At 39.5% G+C, this 19,588-nt stretch overlaps 1 protein-coding gene across 3 annotated transcripts in view; it reads left to right on the top strand.

The window, feature by feature from the left end:
* The window catches only part of AFAP1 (actin filament associated protein 1), a 116,679-nt gene that overhangs the window by 93,278 nt on the left and 3,813 nt on the right, over positions 1 to 19,588 (top strand). For 2 of the 3 annotated variants that reach the window (XM_054065431.1, XM_054065432.1), the window contains exons 10-17: positions 655 to 866; positions 2,202 to 2,347; positions 5,913 to 6,030; positions 7,549 to 7,806; positions 9,491 to 9,605; positions 11,205 to 11,369; positions 11,976 to 12,166; positions 12,871 to 13,032. In XM_054065431.1, coding sequence (XP_053921406.1) covers positions 655 to 866; positions 2,202 to 2,347; positions 5,913 to 6,030; positions 7,549 to 7,806; positions 9,491 to 9,605; positions 11,205 to 11,369; positions 11,976 to 12,166; positions 12,871 to 13,032 — 1,367 coding nt within the window. The remainder of the gene's footprint in view (positions 1 to 654; positions 867 to 2,201; positions 2,348 to 5,912; positions 6,031 to 7,548; positions 7,807 to 9,490; positions 9,606 to 11,204; positions 11,370 to 11,975; positions 12,167 to 12,870; positions 13,033 to 19,588) is intronic. The other variant, XM_054065433.1, reaches the window with a different exon arrangement.

Here is a 19,588-nt window from a genome sequence, read left to right on the forward strand (position 1 = left end):
ACATTTACTTACTTAATTTTAAACCAATATGGCTTTTATTTTTATTGGCATCAATAACAATCTTTTAAACTCTGCTTTAAAAGTGTTGCAAAACAAATGTACATTCTTCTCTCTAAATGAAATTAGAACTTAGAACATCAACGCTTAGTAGGTCTTTAAAACACTGATTTTGGATATTACAGAAACTAGGTTGTCGCCTAATTATATAACAAAGGCTGTGATTTTCCCCAAAAGTTTTGGTTGCTCACAGTTATCAAAGCCATTATGCATTGAGAAGGTGGGTCTTCTGTGTGAGCACACTGGTCGTGTACATACCTTTTTATCACTGCTCCTCTTCCATTCTTGCTAATATCTTCGGGATTGGTGTGTTCTTGCTCATCCAGCTGCTGCAGAGACTAACACAAAACAGCCATTTGTATGTGAGAAGGATCACATCTTTATATGCTTTTTTCGAGGCTGTTGGCACAGTGAAAATTTTCATTAAAAACAGTGGGGCAGGGTCATTTACTTGTCATCCTAAAATCCACCCTTTCTATAATAAGAGGAATAAATTGTTTAAGTGCTAGCATTACATTGAAAAGTACATTTCTTTTTTTTTTCTCTCTTTTCAAAAACAGTTAGGAGTAAAATATCTCACATTTTCTTTTATTGCAGGATATCTCAACGTGCTCTCAAACAACCGTTGGCGTGAGCGCTGGTGCAGAGTGAAAGATAATAAACTGATTTTCCACAAGGACAGAACAGATCTGAAGACGCATATAGTGTCTATCCCTCTCCGTGGCTGTGAAGTCATCCCGGGACTGGATTCAAAGCATCCTCTGACCTTCCGCCTGCTGCGAAATGGGCAGGAGGTTGCTGTGCTCGAGGTGCAGTGGTTGCTAATGGCTATGACACCCACAAGTTAAATTAGAGAAGCACTTCTATACAACCTGGCCATTAAAAAAAATCATTGGAGTGATATTGCAAAGCTGGATAATAATGGAGAGAGAGAAAAAAAATGTTAGAAGTTGTAGGCAAAGAGAACACTGAATTTTAATACAGTTCAGAAATCTTCTCAGTAAAATGCTTTTCTCTATGCTAACCTTCCTTTGAGATTCTACTAAAATAACCCTGCTACTTCTCTATACACAGTTTTACATCAGGTATATAATTACTTTGGGTAAATAGCTTGCAGTGATTAAATAATGGATCAGTGTTGATGAGGATTCTAGAGCTCTTAATTCTCATTTGACTTCTACTTACATGAACCACTTCTGCTCAATCTGTATCTGTGTTAAGATAATTCTGCAGTAAGAAGATGAAGTGTGTCAGCATCCTGGTGGGTCTCTTGACACACCACACATGTACAAACTAGTACACTCCTCATGCTACAGGCGTAATACTTTCATGTGTATCAGGTGGGTCAGAATTTTTTGGAGGGGGGCTTTTTTCATCATATTTTGAAAGCTGAAATGAGAAAACACTTAAAGCCAAGTATGATAAAGATACTGCAAGAGGCAACAGTTTTTTTCAAAGGCAGAATGGCCACTTTGGCCCCTTTGCGTTTTCAGCTATAGGTCATATTAGTCTCCTGTCCTTGCAGCCAGGCCTTTTATATGTGAGCAATTCAGAGAAGCTGAAAAACTAGTATGCAGTTCCACAAACTGTTAAAGGCAATTAAATATTTAAAAAGAATGAGAAATTTAGAAACCTCATACTTTCATTCCGTTCCTCTTTTTTCCATTTTTTATTTTGGTACTATTTTTAACTATTTAATTGGTAACTTGAAGCAAAATATGAAAAATTGAAAATTAATTTAAGGGTATTCATGACTGTACTTGTGCTCTTAGAAAAATGAATGCCATCATCTAGACAAGTATATTGGACATTTTTAAAAAAGCAACACTAAAATTTCTTCTAATATTTCATTTCTCTCCCCTCCCCCTTCGTTTTTTCTTGGATTAAGGTTTTCTTCTTGAGTCATCCTAATTAAAATCCCCCAGCCTACCAAAGGAAAATAATTCTCTTATAGTTTTCAATTTGCTGAAGTTTAAAATAAGCATGACTAGAATCTAAATCCACTAGCCTTAAACTATTTTTTTTTCTCATTTGGAGATTGCCCACTTTGTATTACATCGTAACTGATGAGCATATAGCTTACTTGAAGTGCAGGCCTTCTAGCAAAGCAGACTTAATAAGAAATCCTTGCCCTCTCCTCACAGGCATCCTCCTCTGAAGATATGGGCAGATGGATAGGAATTCTGCTGGCAGAAACGGGATCTTCAACAGACCCTGGAGCTTTGCACTATGACTACATCGATGTGGACATGACGGCAAGTGTCATCCAGGCTGCCAAACAGACATTCTGGTAAGAGGCATTAAGCTACCTGGGTGTTTCCAGTGCTGTGAGAATTTATATCCATATGTTAACTCCAATGCCAAGAGAGCTTATGAAAATCCACCCCCCTATGCCAGATATTGAACTCTTGAAGTGTTTCAGCATCTCAGCATGTTAGATATGTTTATGATTATTAAGTTGGCATCCTGCTGAGTTCTATAAAAGACAGAGACAACATCCAACTTTACTCAAATCTTTGCTCATTTTTGCAGTAAATCTCCTTATCGAATGCAATGGTTTATTTTCCTTGATGACTTAAAACTACACCTGGAAGAGGACAAGTATGCTGAAAATTAAATAAATATGCAACTATGTAGTTCATGTTTATCTATTGGCTGTATTTGCTCTACGTATAGCCAATATATACAGCATATATTGGGCAGTATATGCTGTACACTAAAAATGCCTAGCAAATTTAAGTCTTGAATAGTCACATTCTCGGTGTTTCCTTCTCAAGATCTTTTTTATTATAAACTTCATCAAGCTCACACCAGTCAAACTAATTTTTGGGGTTTAATTTCAGAAGTGGCGATTGAAAGTGTCTAGGGCACAGCACAGAAACTGTTTAAATTGCAAATCAAAACAGTGAATTCGCCATCACCCATCCTATGCTAAGAAAAGTAATGCATACTTAGCATGTGTATATATATATATATATATAGTGATTTACATGTTCAAATCAATTCAGACATAAAAGCACTCTTTGGTGAGAAGAGACTGTTGTTTTCCCTTGGCTAGATGAGGTTGTTTAGAAACAGGAGTGAAGGAACAATTCAGACAGGCAAGATGCCCTGCTGCAGTTGTACTTCATGCTTTCCTGGGGTCAAAAAGTGGGTGTCCTGAGAAGACAGCTGGCAAAGGTGTCGTCCCTTGTCTCGCTGCAAAATGAGACTCCCCACACAAATATGGAAATCTTGTGACAATATATTACAGAATCACATCCTATCTGCCCAAAAGAAAGGCAAAAGCTTCAGAGTTTTCTTAAAGAAGACTATTCTGCCATTAGTGAGGTGTTAAGAGAGATTTGATGAGAGAAAATGGGCAGCTTCACTGAGAAACTAGTTTTTCTGATTTAATGACTGATAGAAATCAAAGTGACTCAGTGCTACCACAAGTACAGTTTTGTGAAACCCAGGTAATTTTGATAGAATTAAAATGCATTTAGCTTACAGACTTACATAAATATTTGATTTGAAGCTAATAAGGCTCAAAAAGTTTATCCCGTGTTGACATATATTTTTGCTTCAGTCAGCATCTAGCAATATCCACATATAAGAAAGAAATAGAATAGAAACCCTTTGCCCTGAATACTGCATGGCTTTCCTTTTCTGAAGGAGTGCAGTATTAATTGGAGCCAAGTGAAAAAACATATGCAACTAGACCACATGTTAGAAAGGAATGTCAAACAACTTGAAAAATAGCAAAAATCCCTGATTAAGAATTAGTTAAAATTCATTGAGTGTCTTTAAAAGACTGTAAGAGCTTGTCGATAAGCAACTAAAGAAGCTATCTGCTGATTTTCAACTGCTGCTAGAAAATGAGGAGAAATTACAATAATACTTAAGTGTTAATAAAAATACTATTGCTGCCCTTTATAGAATCAATATCAGTATTCCAAATGAACTGCAGTTATCACTAAATCTTTGATTATCACATTCACTTCAGAACTATTAGTTGTTTCTTGAGACTGATGCTTTGCTCTTCATTAATAGCTTAATCAATTTTCTTCATCTTAATCACCAAGTATCTCATAAAGGCTGAAGAAAAAATGCTTCCAAGCAGGTTTTCTCCATTTGCTTTCCCATCTAGCAGTTTAAGAATATAATTAATTTACATAGTTGCATCTGTAAACAGGATTGATGAGGCTTAGTGAAATAAAGCTCATGAAGTGTTTGCAGGTACTTAGATAAATCTTAGTTTCCTTTAGTAGTGGAAATAGTTACTATAGGTGCAGCAGATGCCATTAATGAATATCCCAGTTTATAGGTATGGTTATTATGCATCACTCTACTTAAACAGACAGTAATACAATGTCTTCAAGTGCAGTCCTTCACACTAACCAGAAACACTTGAGTAATGTTCTCCATTAAGAGGCAGAGTAAACAAATGTCCTTTTATAATGTCTAATAAAGTATGAGATATTAGAAAGTCAAAAACACTTTTATCATGGAATTCACCTTGGGTTTTTTATTGTTGTTTGTTTGAAATAAGAAAAGCTTCTTTCTAATGATTATTCCACCCCTGTCCTGCCCTGAAAGGTTGGCTGGGCAGGTCGGTCCTGTGAGCTCAGGTCTCCTGCAGCACAGGTCAGCCACAGCTGGATAAGGTCTGTCTGTCTCTGAATGAGACATTCAATGGACTCCATGTTATTGAAAAGCCAAAAAAAGCAACTGTTGCAACCACAGCATTCTTGAACTCCAGCCAGCACTACGGAAGACCCTCTCTGCTTTAACAGGGCTTTATCATGTTTTATGAATGTCAGCACAGAGTCTGAATAGTTCCACTGTTTCAGTGGGAAAGCTTTGTTTTCCCAATGAAGTACACCTGAAGCTATAGGAATTATTTGGGATCTCACTCGATACCTCGTTCAATTTCAGCAGTTGCTATGAAGGAGAACTCACCCTTGGGGTCGTTATTGCTATGGAGCCTGATTCTGCCATTTTCTGCACTGTTAGATCTTTGCTTCCAACACAAGGCCCATTGTGATCCGTAATAACTTGCATGTGTTCTGCAGAATTCCAGTAAAACAAGTTGCAATGTTGATTTTGGGGGGAGGAGGGCAAACAAACATGTACAGGTGTGTGTATGTGTGTGTGTATATATCTATTCACACATACAATACATATATATATCTCTCTCCTTTTGAAGTGTCCAGGTTTTTTTCCACTGGGTGGAACAAAGCAAACATGAACATACAGAATATTTATGTGCACAGTTACCCAGACAGGGAGGTCGGAACATACTGATATTGTGCACACTACCAGACAAAAGTTCTGCTCTGGAAATGAAACATTCCCAGCTTTTGAGGATCAAATTATTCAGCACATTTTGATAGATATGTTAACTTCGATTTCATCAAAGTTTTTTTTTTTTTCCCTAAATTTTGCTGGATTTGATTCTTGCTTCTCCCAGTTCTTAAGTTCAAATACCCCCTGAGCATGCATACAGTCAGAAACACCTGCTTCTCCCCAATGCAGACAACAAGGGAACTTCTGTGGGACACTGGCATGCTGGTTTATAACATAGATCAGCAGGTTCCCATGTAAACACTCCACTGAGCAATTACAGCTGTTGCCCTCCTGGCTTTCACACGGTCATATCCCCACTGTAGGAATGGAGTACAGGAACATATGTTATAACATTGACTGATAGCAGCAACATATGAGTAACAGGAGAGGAAAACTGTCCTCAGTCTTTCTCCAGAAATTGAGCAGATATGTGCTTCCAAGCTACATAATCAGATTTAGGGAACATACCATTCATTAGACTTAGGCTCAAGTGCTGTTTTTTGTTATTTTTATTTTGCTTTATTCAGTTTTATGAATAGACGAGTTATATCTACAAATCCCTATCGAGGAAGCACTGCCAATGGCTACGCCTGTCCGAGTGGAATGGCACTTCATTATGATGATGTTCCCTGCATAAATGGATCGGTAAGAATTGAATTGGCACAGAATGGCTTGCATGTGTTGAATGCATAGACATATGAAAATTATATTATCTAAAAAGCCCCACTGGGCAGTTTCCACACAGACTCCTACTTTTTTTGTTTGGAGGCTGCAAACTTCTCTCTCACCTACAGAGTATTGAGGGTGTGGGCCATACTTGTTTACTTTAACCTGCACATAAGCTAATCTACATTTAGAAGCAGTTGCCTGTTGATAATTTGTTGCCAAGTCCTTGAATATAACACTGACTTGAGGGGGTATTTTTTAGATCACACCAGACCTTACGGAAGTTAAGGACTAGGTTACAACAGGCATTTTTTGGCATCTGTTGGGAAAAAAAAAAACCCAAACCAAACAGTTGTCTGTCCCTGTGGCTGCATTCCTCATGACAGCAAGAATGGCTCATCATAAAGAGGAATCACAGTGGTTGCTTCTGTCTTCATAAATTGCAGAGCTGACAGTAAGCAGATGTGTAATAGGATTTAACAACATACTGGATGTTAACCCATAGCAATATGTGGTCCTTGGGAATATTTACGGGGGAGGTGCAGCCTGTGTCAGCTCTTAATTTGGGCTGCTTCATATGGATCCTCACTTAGGCTGAACTCAAGAGAAATTCAGAGTTTAGAAGTGTTAAGTGGACTGCAAGTTCACTCCTCCTGCATGTCTTAGTAATGTCAGGAAGATGGTAGGAAGCCTGTCTTGGGAACAACACAGGACCACATGTGTGGTGAGTAGTCTGTATGTGTCGTTCTTGGATGTGCTGAAACCATTGTATGAGTAGTCTACTGCCACAGCCAGGATGGATTAAGGAAGGATATTTGGCAGCCAGATTGGTTTATTTTAACATCAAATGAATGAATCACTGGAGTCTTGTTGTTGAGCTTTCCATTTCTCTGAAAAGGAAAAAAAAAACGGGGGGGGAGAATGGCCTGTAGCTGTTTTAGCTGGGTAGCTCAGAATAATAATTCTCCAGCAAATAAAATGTAATGCTAGCATACCAGTGGCTGGTATTCACTGCAAAGACATATAGCCTGAAGAAAGAAAAGGGAAAAAAAGGAAAAAGCACTTGGCTTCTGCTAACTGTTAGCCCATATTACTTTTAACAACTCATGTACCAGATGTAATCCCACAGGTTTGTCTGTATGGCCTGTGAGTATCCCCCTGTTAACACAGTCTGCTTGTGCCCCTTCGGTGCTATAGCTAACAACTGAACATGCAGTCTATGAAAAAGTAGAGGTGATAGGATAGTGCTGGTTTGCTCATACTATGGGAAATGCATGGGACTGAAGCTGTGAGCCATGTAATGCAATGCTTCCTTTCCACACTGTGTCCTCCCTTTTCTAAATAGTTTGATTCAAGTGTAAGCAATAAGCATATGCTTCCTAAGCACCAAGGGTTTGCTATGGTCAGAAGAATTACTAATGTTTTAATTTCACAATTTCAATTAGAAGGTTCTGCATGGCGTATTGTTTACTAACTGCCAAAGTGTATGTGTTGCAGTGGGAACCAGAAGATGGCTTTCCTTCTTCTCGTAGCAGGAACATGGGAGAAGAAATGCTTTATGATAATGCAGGCCTGTACGATAACTTGCCATCTCCGAAAATCTTTGCGCGCTATCCGCCAGCTGACAGAAAACCCAATAGGTTATCTACTGACAAACTCTCCTCTAACCATTACAAATATCCTGTCTCATCCAATCTGTCTTCTGCTCAGTCTGTCACTAATACCTCTGCTGTGGGGAGGGGATCTGGCTCACAGGTACTGTACTATTTAATACTTAACAAAGCTTTTTGTGCTTTTTGTCTGCTCTGTCTATTGGGTTGTTATCTTAAGGGCCTTGGACTATTTTTGTCCCTTAGTGTTAACACTGAAGTTCTTAAAGTTTAGTCATGAGTCCACTGGAAATGAAACAGGTTGGCTAAGTTGTAAATTCTGATGTGGAGGCATTGGCACCTGTGAAAGTCTTTCCCCACAAGTTCTTGATGATTTACAGATTATGGATAATAACAAAAAAAAAATAGATGTGACCTTCTGAACTTAACTTGAATGCATATCTAGCTGCCTTCTGTCTCCTTAGGCAGTGATAACTTCAGAAAAGAAAAAAAAGTGAAATATGTCCTGACTGTGACAGCAAACTTCCCTCTCTAGATTTTGACTAATCTGTATATTGTATATACTATGGTTATATATTATATTATATTATATTATATTATATTATATTATATTATATTATATTATATTAAAATGTATTGTTTATAGTATGTATATACCATATTTAAATTACTGCCAGTTGTTTTCTTCCCCTGAAAAAAACTCTTAAGTTCTTGTCTATGCTGCTCTCTGAGGATGGCCTCAGACTTCTGGACCTCAGCTGAAATGAAAGTGAAGCTAAAGAGAAATTAAATCCTATAATGCTTAGCTTCAATAGCAGGCAGGCAGATCCCAGCTAGGGAGTGGAACAAATGCCATTCGCAGCTATGCTGGAGACCAGTGGCCAGTCTCCAGAAGCTGGTCATTGGCATAACCAGTGAAAGTCACAAAAATGGGTGATTTTCAATCTAATCTGAAATGGAACGTTTATCGAAGTGATTCCCTTCCATAAGGTATCTGTCATATTGTGTGTTAACTCACTTAACCCCTATAAAAAGCTGATATAAGAATTTTAGAATTCAATTGGAGGTGCCCTGATCACAGGCAGCAGCAGCAGGATTCCGTTCAATACTCAAAAGCTTTTGGAAGCAGGCTCATATGCCTCGTGCTCAGTGAAGGTATCCCTCCTGGAAACACTACAAATAATCAGAACAGTGTTCAGGGTTACATGTACTCTTCCTGATAACCTTGTGAGCTTGTCTGGCCACTCAGAGAGTTTTTTTTTAATTGAGAAAATCTTTTAATTAGTAAGTAGATGTTGTAAAAGAGGAAATTGATATGTTAACATTTAAAATCGTATAAGAATTGTTTTAGAAAAAAAAAAATCAGTGCACCTCAAAGATGGCAGGGTCATGTAGTAAATAAGAAAATGTTGAATTTTTATGTGGCAAACCCTGTTGGGTTTTTCTGTATGAAATTAACTTAGGCAAACCTGTGTTTCAAGAATCTTTACAGTATAAAATTATTTAAAGGTACAACAACATTGCCTCACAATGGCTTTCTTATTATAATAAATGTCAGAGTTTAAAATAACTTGGAGACTGTGATACCACCAGAGGTGGGGAGTTCAATCCCTTGTTATCCTGTGATTGCTGACGTGGCTCCTGCTGAGCAGGCAGCTCTCAGAGACAGTATCTCCGGAGGAAGCCTGTCTCCAGCTCAATCAATGCACTCTGTTAAGGCTGTTTGAGCAGGTGGCTTTTTGTTAAGCTTTGCCCTTGCTGAAAGGGTGATTGTAATGCCAGTGGCACAGGGGTAGCTGGAGCCCATTTGTACTTTTGTTTTCAAACAGTTGAAAGGCAAGAAGTCTCCTGCAACTGCTAATGGGATTACCGGAAAAGGGAGAACTTTAAGTAGCCAGCCGAAGAAATCTGAATCAGTGTCGTGTGTGAAGCGCACTGCATCCAGTAAGTATGCGTCCTCACTGCTGTCTCACTTGCAAATAGAGGCATGAGTATACGAGAAATAGCTGTCTTCCTAGCAAAGAAGATAAAGAACCACTATGGTTCTTCTGTGTCTGAGAGATTGAGCAGGTGATGCCCTCCAAGACTTTGAATAGGAGATATTGTGTGCGTTGTTGACTCATTAGTACTCCAGCCATACCACGTGATAAAGGGTTGTCATATGGAGAATGATAAATTTGAAATGTGGATCCATGGCTGCAAAGCCATGAGAGCAGCAAGAAAAAACAACAGAGCAATGAGTCTTCATTTGGGGCAGAATGTAATTCTATATTCCTGTTGGAAGAGACATATGAGGCACTGAGAAAGGTGTGAGCACACTATGTTGGTCAAAGATGGAAGTACTGTTATCACTAATGAAAAAGAAAATATATAATAAAATCATGAAGATCAATAGCTCAAAACTTCCTCAGGGAGAGTAGAATTCAATTGGTGAGTGGCACACTCAGAAAGATTATTCTTCTGGGCAAGTGAATTGCCTCAAGGAAATCCTTAACAGGGATTGCTTTGCTTAAAGAAGAAAAGACAAAAAAGAACTACAATCATATTTTTAAAATATGGACTAAAAAATACAGTTTCTGCTAGAGAAGGAAAGAGTGTGTTTTTTAAAACCCATGATAAATTTTTAAGAATTTACACTTAAGGAAGAAAATATGTCTCTTTCTTAGAATCATAGAATCATCAAGGTTGGAAAAGACGTGTATGATCATCCAGTCCACATCTATGTGCTTTTTGAACATCTCTAGGGAAGAAGACTCCACCACTTCCCTGGGCAGCCTGTTCCAGTGCTTGACTGGAATAGGTAGTTACGGGTGCAAAGGCATCTTGGTTACTGAAGACCAACTAAAACTGGTTTGACAACTGTTTGTCAGGCATGGTGTAGTTGACTTTGCCTTCAGATATGCAGACAGATAAAGTAATCTGTTAGCTGACCTATCTTCTTTGAGTCTGCAACTGGAGCAAAGGTATAGAATGGGCTGTGATATAAATACGACCACAGATACACGTGAGCCATGAAATGTAAGTATATATATGGGAAACTGAAAAAAAAAAAGAAGACAACTAAAAAAAATAAAAAAGAATGCTCTTAAGTGTCAAGACAGTAAGCACATCTTTTTATTCTCAGTCAAGAAAAGACGTGCTATAAGCACTTGAAGTAGGAATGGAAACCAGGCAAAATGGCAGTTTTTCCTCTGACCCCATCCAATTAAAAATCAAGGGTTCAGATCTAGAAAGGAGCCTTCTTGCCCTCCGCTGAGCTACATAGACAGGCAAGGCCATTTTTCAAAACCAATATATTATAAGGAAATAGGTATTTCTCACCTTCCCCATTTAAGTGTAGAGAACAAAGTATCCCGTGTTGTTTCTGTAGCTGTGCTGCAAAACCCAACGAGAATCACAGACCTTGAGAAAAATACCTGGAAAAGGGATGGCAGACTGGTTTCTCAAACCGTGACATGCTTTATGTCATGTTCAGTCTTAGGGAATAGTTCAGAGTTTTACTGCTAATTTTAACCATTAATAACTATAATCCAATATATACAGATGCAGAGCAGTACAAATATGGCAAGAATCGTGTGGAGGCAGATGCAAAGAGGTTACAAAGCAAGGAGGAGGAGCTGCTAAAGAGGAAAGAAGCACTCCGGAATAGACTGGCCCAGCTCCGAAAAGAAAGAAAAGATCTACGTGCTGCCATTGAAGTCAATGCTGGTAAGAGGCACTTTGACATGCTGAATTCTGCCCTGAGTGGCTTAATTATCCAAGTAGATTTCTTTCTGTGCTGAAGATGTGCCACTACCTAAGGTTTGGTTTTGATGTTAAACAATACTCATAGTTTCTATATTTATTTTCTCTATAGATATAAAATATGCAATATAAAATACATATTTTTATATGTAGGTGTATATAGTTATTTTAATAATTTACACATATGTATGTGTGTCTATATATATACAGAGAGAGAGAGAGACACACACACACACCCCCTCCCCTGTGAAATGACACTGATGGGGACTTCAAACAAACAGAACATGAGTATAATTTCATTGTGACTGGCTAGTTAGATTTTCATGACATAGAAAAATAATGAGAAAAAGTACTGATTTGAAACTAGACTGGAAATGTAGGGAAAGAAAGCATTTGATTTCTGTTGCTAAACTTTTTACATGAAAAAAAAAGTTCTTTGCAAAGTATGTAACTTCTTTTGAGATCTCATTAAGTTGCAGGGACAGTGTTCCTTACTTTTTATAAAAAGAAAATCATTTCTGTGTCAATTTAAGCCTTTTATTGAAATAATAACATTGTTGTCAATGACAGGAAGGAAGACACAAGTGATTCTTGAAGATAAGTTAAAGAAGTTGGAAGAGGAGTGTAAGCAGAAGGAGGCTGAGCGTGTAAACCTGGAGCTAGAACTGACTGAGGTGAAGGAGAGCCTTAAGAAAGCCCTGGCTGGCGGCATCACTCTGGGCTTGGCTATTGAGCCCAAGTCAGGAACATCAAGCCCACAGGTATGCATAGCCATTAAACACGCAAATTCCAGGCTGGCAGTGATATGCCTCTTCAGCTCCATTGAAATGAGTGAGACCTGAGAGGTTTTGAAAGGTTTATTAAGCCCAGGAAATAAAAGCAGACCTAAGTGCCTTTCTGTGTTATTTGCGGTTTTTCACATATATCTTGTGTACTTTATACAGCAGTGGGACACAGGTAGACATGGGAATCCAGGCAGTATGTGTTAGGCTAATGTGCAGAAGCTGGCACCTCATTGTCCTCAGTGATTGTAAAAGTGCATGGACTGAGAATATGTTCCATCCCAAGTAGATTTAAATGCACCAAGTTATCATGCAGTGATGGAGACCTGATGTGTTAGTCCTTTATCAGTCACTGTCACCCATTGCAAGGGCTGCATCTCACATGTTCATGATGGAGCATGGTAGTCCTGACTTATACTAAGGATCAGTGAGGGATATGTAAATTTCCCTGGATGACCCGATGTTGTATGATCACAGAAAACAAGCTTTAATTTTCATTACGGAACACACATTTTGGGGTTTTTTTTGTTTTGTTCTAACCTCTTTTTCATTTATTCATCATTATTATGGATATATACTTTCCTTAAAAAAACAAACAAACTGGAGTTCTAAGTCTAGATAGGAAATATTGCCCATGTGTCTACTTGGAGGAAACTCAGTGTAGGATTTTCACTCTTCTTTAGTCTCCAATTTTCAAGCACCGAACTTTGGAAAACTCTCCGATCTCCAGTTGTGATACCAGTGATACTGAATGCTCAATACCTGTGAACAGCGCAGCAGCTCTGAAGCGACCTCCCTCATCAAATAATTCTCCGTGTCGAGGCCATGTCCTTCGAAAAGCAAAGGTGAGAAAACTTACATCTAATTTTCTTTTTATCTTCTTTTTCTTACTTTTTTTTTTTAAAAAAAAAAGACTTATTTGCTTTGGAGAAACAGAGAAGGAAAGAAGGAGAGATTGGTTCCTCCTGCTTCTGTGGGTGAAATTGAGCCTTAAGAAGAGAATGTGCCATATCTAAATTATTCATATTACATCATAAATACTACTGATTTTAGAGAACCTTTTACATAAGAGTTGGTAAGTTGTTTGGTAGACAGATTTGACTCTACTCTTTCACTCCCTGTTTTTCTCTGTTCCTTTATATATCAAGTTTCCAAGGTAAGTAAGTAGTCTGTGGTGTAGACAGTCCATCTAAAATTCACAAAGTTAGACTGATCTGTGTAGTGGAGAAGTAATTAAAAGATCACTGTTATAGTAAGTGTTCTGCAAAAACACGAGACTGGGTCTGATCTTTGCCAGCTGGTGTAGAACACAATGGTTGTACATTGTAATAATTGACATTGTGTTGTGCAAATATCTACTCCTAATGTACATTTAAAGTAGAAATTAATTAATTTAATTTAGTCTTGCAAGTATCAGACTGAAGTTTAGGTGAAGTTTTCCTTTGGGATTGTTACAGTTTTCTAGTTTTTGTGCTTTAGTTTAAATGGAATTCATGTGACCACACTTCTGCACTAAATTTGCTAGCAACATAAGCATGTTGGGAGCACATAACTAAGGGAGACATAGTGTTGGCTCTAGCTTTTGTGGATTTAGTAGTTTGTTGCTAATTGTAATTATAAGCAATAATATGCTTGTTGGTGGTTGAGTCACCTTCCCTGGAGGTGTTTAAGGGACGGGTGGATGAGGTACTGAGGGGCATGGTTTAGGGAGTGTTAGGAATGGTTGGACTTGATGATCCAGTGGGTCCTTTCCAAGCTGGTGATTCTATGATTCTATGATTCTATGAATAATCATAGACATTTTTCTTTCATGCAGTCCATATTTTTCAAAAGAATGAAGTATTCTGTATAAGTATTTTTTAAAATAACTTTATTTACATATCTTCATTGATTATAACATTTACAGTGACTGAGCATGAGCCTGGCACCTACACATAGTAAATACTGAAAAATCATCATCTCAGCATTCTCCGTGATATTTGAAAAGTCATGGTAGTCAGGCGAAGTCCCTGGTGACTGGAAGAAAAGCAACATTGTGCCCATTTTTAAAAAGGGTAGGAAGGAGGACCCTGGGAACTACCGACCTGTCAGCCTCACCTCTGTGCCTGGGAAGATCATGGAACAGATCCTCCTAGAAGCTGTGCTAAAGCACATGGCGGACAGGGAGGTGATTAATGACAGCCAGCATGGCTTCACCAGGGGCAAGTCCTGTCTGACCAACCTAGTGACTTTCTGTGATGAGGTGACCGCATCAGGGGACACAGGAAAAGCAATGGATGTGATCTATCTGGAGTGCCATAAAGCCTTTGACACGGTCCCCCACAACATCCTTCTCTCTAAATTGGAGAGATATGGATTTGATAGATGGACTGTTCAGTGGATAAGGAATCGGTTGGCTGGTCTCATGCAAAGAGTAGTGGTCAACGGCTCAATGTCCAGATGGAGATCCACAACAAGTGATGTCCTTCAGGGGTCCGTACTGGGACCAGTGCTATTTAATATTTCCATTGATGATATAGACAGTGAGATTGAGTGCGCCTTCAGCAAGCTGGCAGGTAACACCAAGCTGAGTGGTGCAGTCATCATGCCAGGAGGACAGGGTGTCATCCAGAGGGAGCTGCACAAGCTGGAGAAGTAGGCCCTGTGTGAATCTCATGAGGTTCAACAAGGTGAAGTGCAAGGTCTTGCACCTGGGTGGGGCCAATTCCTGGTATCAATACCAGCTGGGGATGAAGAGGTTGAGAGCAGCCCTGCAGAGAAGGACTTGGGAGTGCTGGTTGATGAGAAGATCAATAATAAGCAGGCAATGTGTGCTCACAGCCCACAAGGCTGACTGTCCTGGGCTGCATCAAAAGAAGCATGGCCAGCAGGGCGAGGGAGGTGATTCTGCCCCTCTACTGTGGTGAGACCTGATTTGGAATATTATGTCCAGTTCTGGAATCACCACCATAAGAAGGATATAGAACTGTTGGAACAGGTCCAGAGGAGAGCTGAGAAGATGATCAGAGGGCTGGAGCACCTCTGCTGTGGGCACAGGCTGAGAACATTTGGGATGTTCAGCCTGGAGAAGAGGAGGCTCTGGAGAGACTTTATAGCAGCCTTTCAGTACCTGAAGGGGGCCTACAAGAAAGCTGGAGAGGGACTTTTTACAAGGGCATGGAGTGATAGGAAGAGGGGGAAAGGCTTTAAATTGAAAGGGGGAAGATTTAGATTAGATATTAGGAAGAAATTCTTCACCATAAGGATGATGAAGCACTGAAACAGGTTGTCCAGGGAAGTTGTGGATGCCCCTTTCTGGAGGTGTTCAGGGCCAGGTTGGATGAAGCCTCAAGCAGCCTAGTCCAGCCCCCACTAGAGTGGTTGGAACTGGATGATCTTTAAGGTCCCTTCCAACCCAAACCATTGTATGATTCTGTTTTTCTATTATTTGTTTTTCTGGCATGTCCTAATCTCTCAGTTTGCTTCCCCCAGCCCTCTCTAACCTCTCTACATTGTCCAGGCCATGAATTACTTCTCCCACTGTACTTTATGTGAAAGTCTTCTCACCCTTCTTCTACCACCACTTCCATCTTTTCCATGGACATCAACTGCTTATTCTGCCAGTTAGTCTGATACACCTCTTCACTGAAAGGGTTATAAGGCACTGGAACAGGCTGCCTATGGATGTGGTTGAGTCACCATCTCCAGAAGTGTTTAAAAAGCCAGTAGATGAGGTGCTCAGGGATATGGTTTAGTAGTGGACCGGTACAGTTGGAGTCAATGATCTCAGAGGTCTTTTCCAACCAAACAATTCTATGATTTAAATTCATCTCAGAATAAGTAAACTCAGGCTAATAGGCTTCAGTTCTATTGAACTTTAAATTTTGCTGCTTGTGTTTCAAAGCTGAAAAAGGATTTATGTGCTCTAAAGCTCATCTGTGTGTTCCAATTATACCCTAATTTGTCTCATAAAGTTATTATCTGTAACTATATCCTTCATATTAGATTTGCAGTTAGAGCACTGTCCTTAATGAAAGGAAGTGTGGATTTGGGGTACATGCTGGACAGATGCTTTAAAGACAGCCATTTACTCCTTAGGTGGAGTAATCAAGACACTATAAAAACCTAAACATTTTTGGTGCGAAGAATACCTTCTAACTGTAGTACATTTTTTATGCTCAGCATATACCATACAGGAAGAAAACCTGCTGTGTTGTTTGATATTGCTGTGCTTTGGATGGCACAATGCGTTGCTCAAGCTCTTTTGTAGAGGAATCTTGGATAAAAGATTAGGCTAATCAGAAAGGATATGGAGCTACTAAGCATATTTCCCATCCTGGGAAAAACAACTCAAATTATCCAATTCAGCCTTAACAGCTTTTTCCTAAAACATCGTACATTAGATATTGAGTGAAATTTTGCTGAATTAGATAGTGCAAACCAAGCTGTACTCAGCCCATTCGCAAGGAGCTTGAGCCAAAGTCTGCCATCAGGTATGCATCTGCAGCACATCCCACATTCAGGGGGAGTTAAATGTACATCTGTGAGGGTGGAACCTGGCACCCAGTTCTTCTGGCCTTTTGCATTTGTGCATGATCCCAGACCCCATATAGATATGGCTTAAGAAATGGGTCACGCATGATTATCCCAGAGAAGAACTCACTTGGCTCTCCACACATGGATGTCAGTGCAATATGTGGGCGTGAAGCAGATTTCACATCCGTGCTAGCGCTTGCATCTTCAGGAACTGGCAAATCTCCCAGTGTTATGAGGGAGTTGTGCGAGCATTCAAAATGTCACATTATTTTTTTCCCCAGTATGTATTTGAATGCACTGAATGCCTCCCTTCCTTCTCTTTCCTTGCACAAAGGATGCTGAGATCCTGCAACCAGCCAGCCTTGTGTTTGCAGCCATCCTCACAGCACCATCATGCTAATGAGCATGGACTCTGTTAAGGCAGCTGCTGCTGGAAAACGTGCGCTGTGCAACCTGCTCTGTGAGACATGCAGTGTATTTATACACATATAGGCGTACTTGAATTTGGATTTAACTTTTTGTTTGTAACATATACTTTAAATTTTCTTTAGAAAGTAATGTATGTTTTTAAGAAGTCAGAAAGCATTTCAATTGCATTTTTGTTAATCTCTACTTGGCTGGAAATGGAGACCGTATTGAAAATGTGGAAATAATATTCTGCATTAGCATTCCCAGAGAAGTAAAATACTCCAAATATCCTTGCTGTACAAGAAAAACAATTATTTCAACATGTTACATTTCAAATTAATTTCTAAAACCAAATTCTTATGTGCGGCAAGGAAACTGCAATGATTATATCTGATCTGTTTTCAAAACTGGTGGACTGGTGAATGTCAGCAGCTCTGTACTTGCAGCCCAGAAGGCAAGACGTGTGCTGGGCTGCATCAAAACCCCCTTGCCAGCGGGTTGAAGGAGGTGATTCTGCCCCTCTACTCTGCTTTGGTGAGACCCAACCTGGAATATTGCATCTAGCTCTGGAGCCCTCAGCAGAGAAATACATAGACATGTTGGAAAGGGTCCAGAGGAGGGCCACAAAATGATCAAAGGTCTGAAACACCTCCCCTTTGAAGAGGCTGAGAGGGTTGGGGAATTTCAGCTTGGAGAAGACTCCAAAAAGACCTTATTGCAGCCTTTCAGTACTTAAAGGGGGCTTATAAGCAAGATGGGGAAGAACTTTTTAGCAGGGCCTGTAGCAATAGGACAAGGGGGTAATGGTTCTAAATTAAAAGAGGAGAAATTTAGACAAGATTTTTTTTTCACTGAGGGTGGTGAGACACTGGCACAGGTTGCCCAGAGAGGTGGTAGATGCCCCATCTCTGGAAACATTCAAGGTCAGGTTGGGTGAAGCACTGAGCAGCCTGATCTAATTAAAGATGTCTCTGCTGACTGCAGCAGGGTTGGACTAGATGACCTTCATGGTCCCTTCCAACTCAAACTGTTCTATGATTTTATGATTCTTACATTTTGCTTATGTTCAGGGATTGGAGAAGAAGAGGAGATCGCCCAGTGTCCCAGCTCCCACTCTGGCTGTCAGTGTTGTCTTAAACATTTTTTTATTGGCATGAGCCTGCCTGGGAAATGGAAACAAAGAAAGTGTTCCTTCTGCACCTGCAGAAGAAGCTGCTGCTTTCAAGGATTATTTAATGCTTAGAAAAATTCTCATTGCTTAGCCAGCCCTTCCCTTAGGGTTTTGGCAGCATATACATAGAGAATATAAATTTAATTTCCTTTTTAAAGTAATTCAGTTTTTACCAATACTGTGTTTTAAGTTTACCATAATTTTAAGTGTAGAACTCAATATTTAAAATAGATTGTGTTTCAATAAAAGTAACATTTAAATGAAGAAACAACCACAAGACTAAAAAATAAAACCTAAGATTTTTTATTCTTATATTGCTAAAACAGCCACCAAACTTGACCTTTACTGTTGCTTTACAATAGTTGAAGAGGTGTCATGGTCATGCAGCTGTTTAGCCAAACTAATGCTATTATTACTTTAAGCAGCAGAAACAGATCATTTACATGCATAAGTAACAGTTTTCAGTCCGAGCTCTTAAATGTTGTGGAATAAGTATTAAATTCAGGAATTCAGGTTGGGAGCCAAGTCAGCTGCCTGCAGAGTATCTGTGTGGAGTAGATGGGTGGAAGAGGAATCTGTAGACCCCAGCACCAGGCTAGGAACTGCTTGGCAGTTGTCCCGTGGGGATTCCTTCAGCAAGAGGCCAACTCCTTCATATCTTCATGATTTCCTGATCGCTGATTCAGGGAGCATGTACAGTATACATATCCTAGGCTGAGCCTATCCCTCTTCAGCTCTTCTACTCCTATGTACTGTTGGAAAATACTGTACATATCACTCAATATCCACAAGTGTGATTTAACCGACTGTTCAGATATAGCAGTCTCATGATTTTGACTTACATGGCAGAAGAAATAGCAATACCTTGTTTTGAGACATGTGGATGAAAGCATTATTGATTACCTGCTTTGCTGTGGTTGGTAGGTGTCATTGTCTTCATTTAACAGGTGGGGAAACTGAGGCATGGGAAGGCAAAGGGATTTCTTTAAATTGCCGAGCAATAGCTCAGCTTGGATTATGTATATGGGGAAAAAATGCAAGGCGAATTAACTTGCTTTTCTTTACTCTGCCTGTAAGTCTCTCTACCTCAGGAAGTTGACCTTTTTAGCCATAGCTATGTGCGTCTGCTATGAGTTTTATAAGAACAAATATTGAAGAGTAGTAAAGCAATCACTTGGTGTCAGCTATGAGAGATATTGAGTGCTTCCAGCTGGCTCATGGAAATAAGCTAGAAAGGCCTACATGCTCAATCGGCCTCTCATTCAACTCCAGCTGAGTGCTTTAGACCAACTGTGGTGTATGAATTT

This window comes from Cuculus canorus, chromosome 4 (assembly GCF_017976375.1).
Source record: "Cuculus canorus isolate bCucCan1 chromosome 4, bCucCan1.pri, whole genome shotgun sequence".
Lineage (NCBI taxonomy): Eukaryota > Metazoa > Chordata > Aves > Cuculiformes > Cuculidae > Cuculus > Cuculus canorus.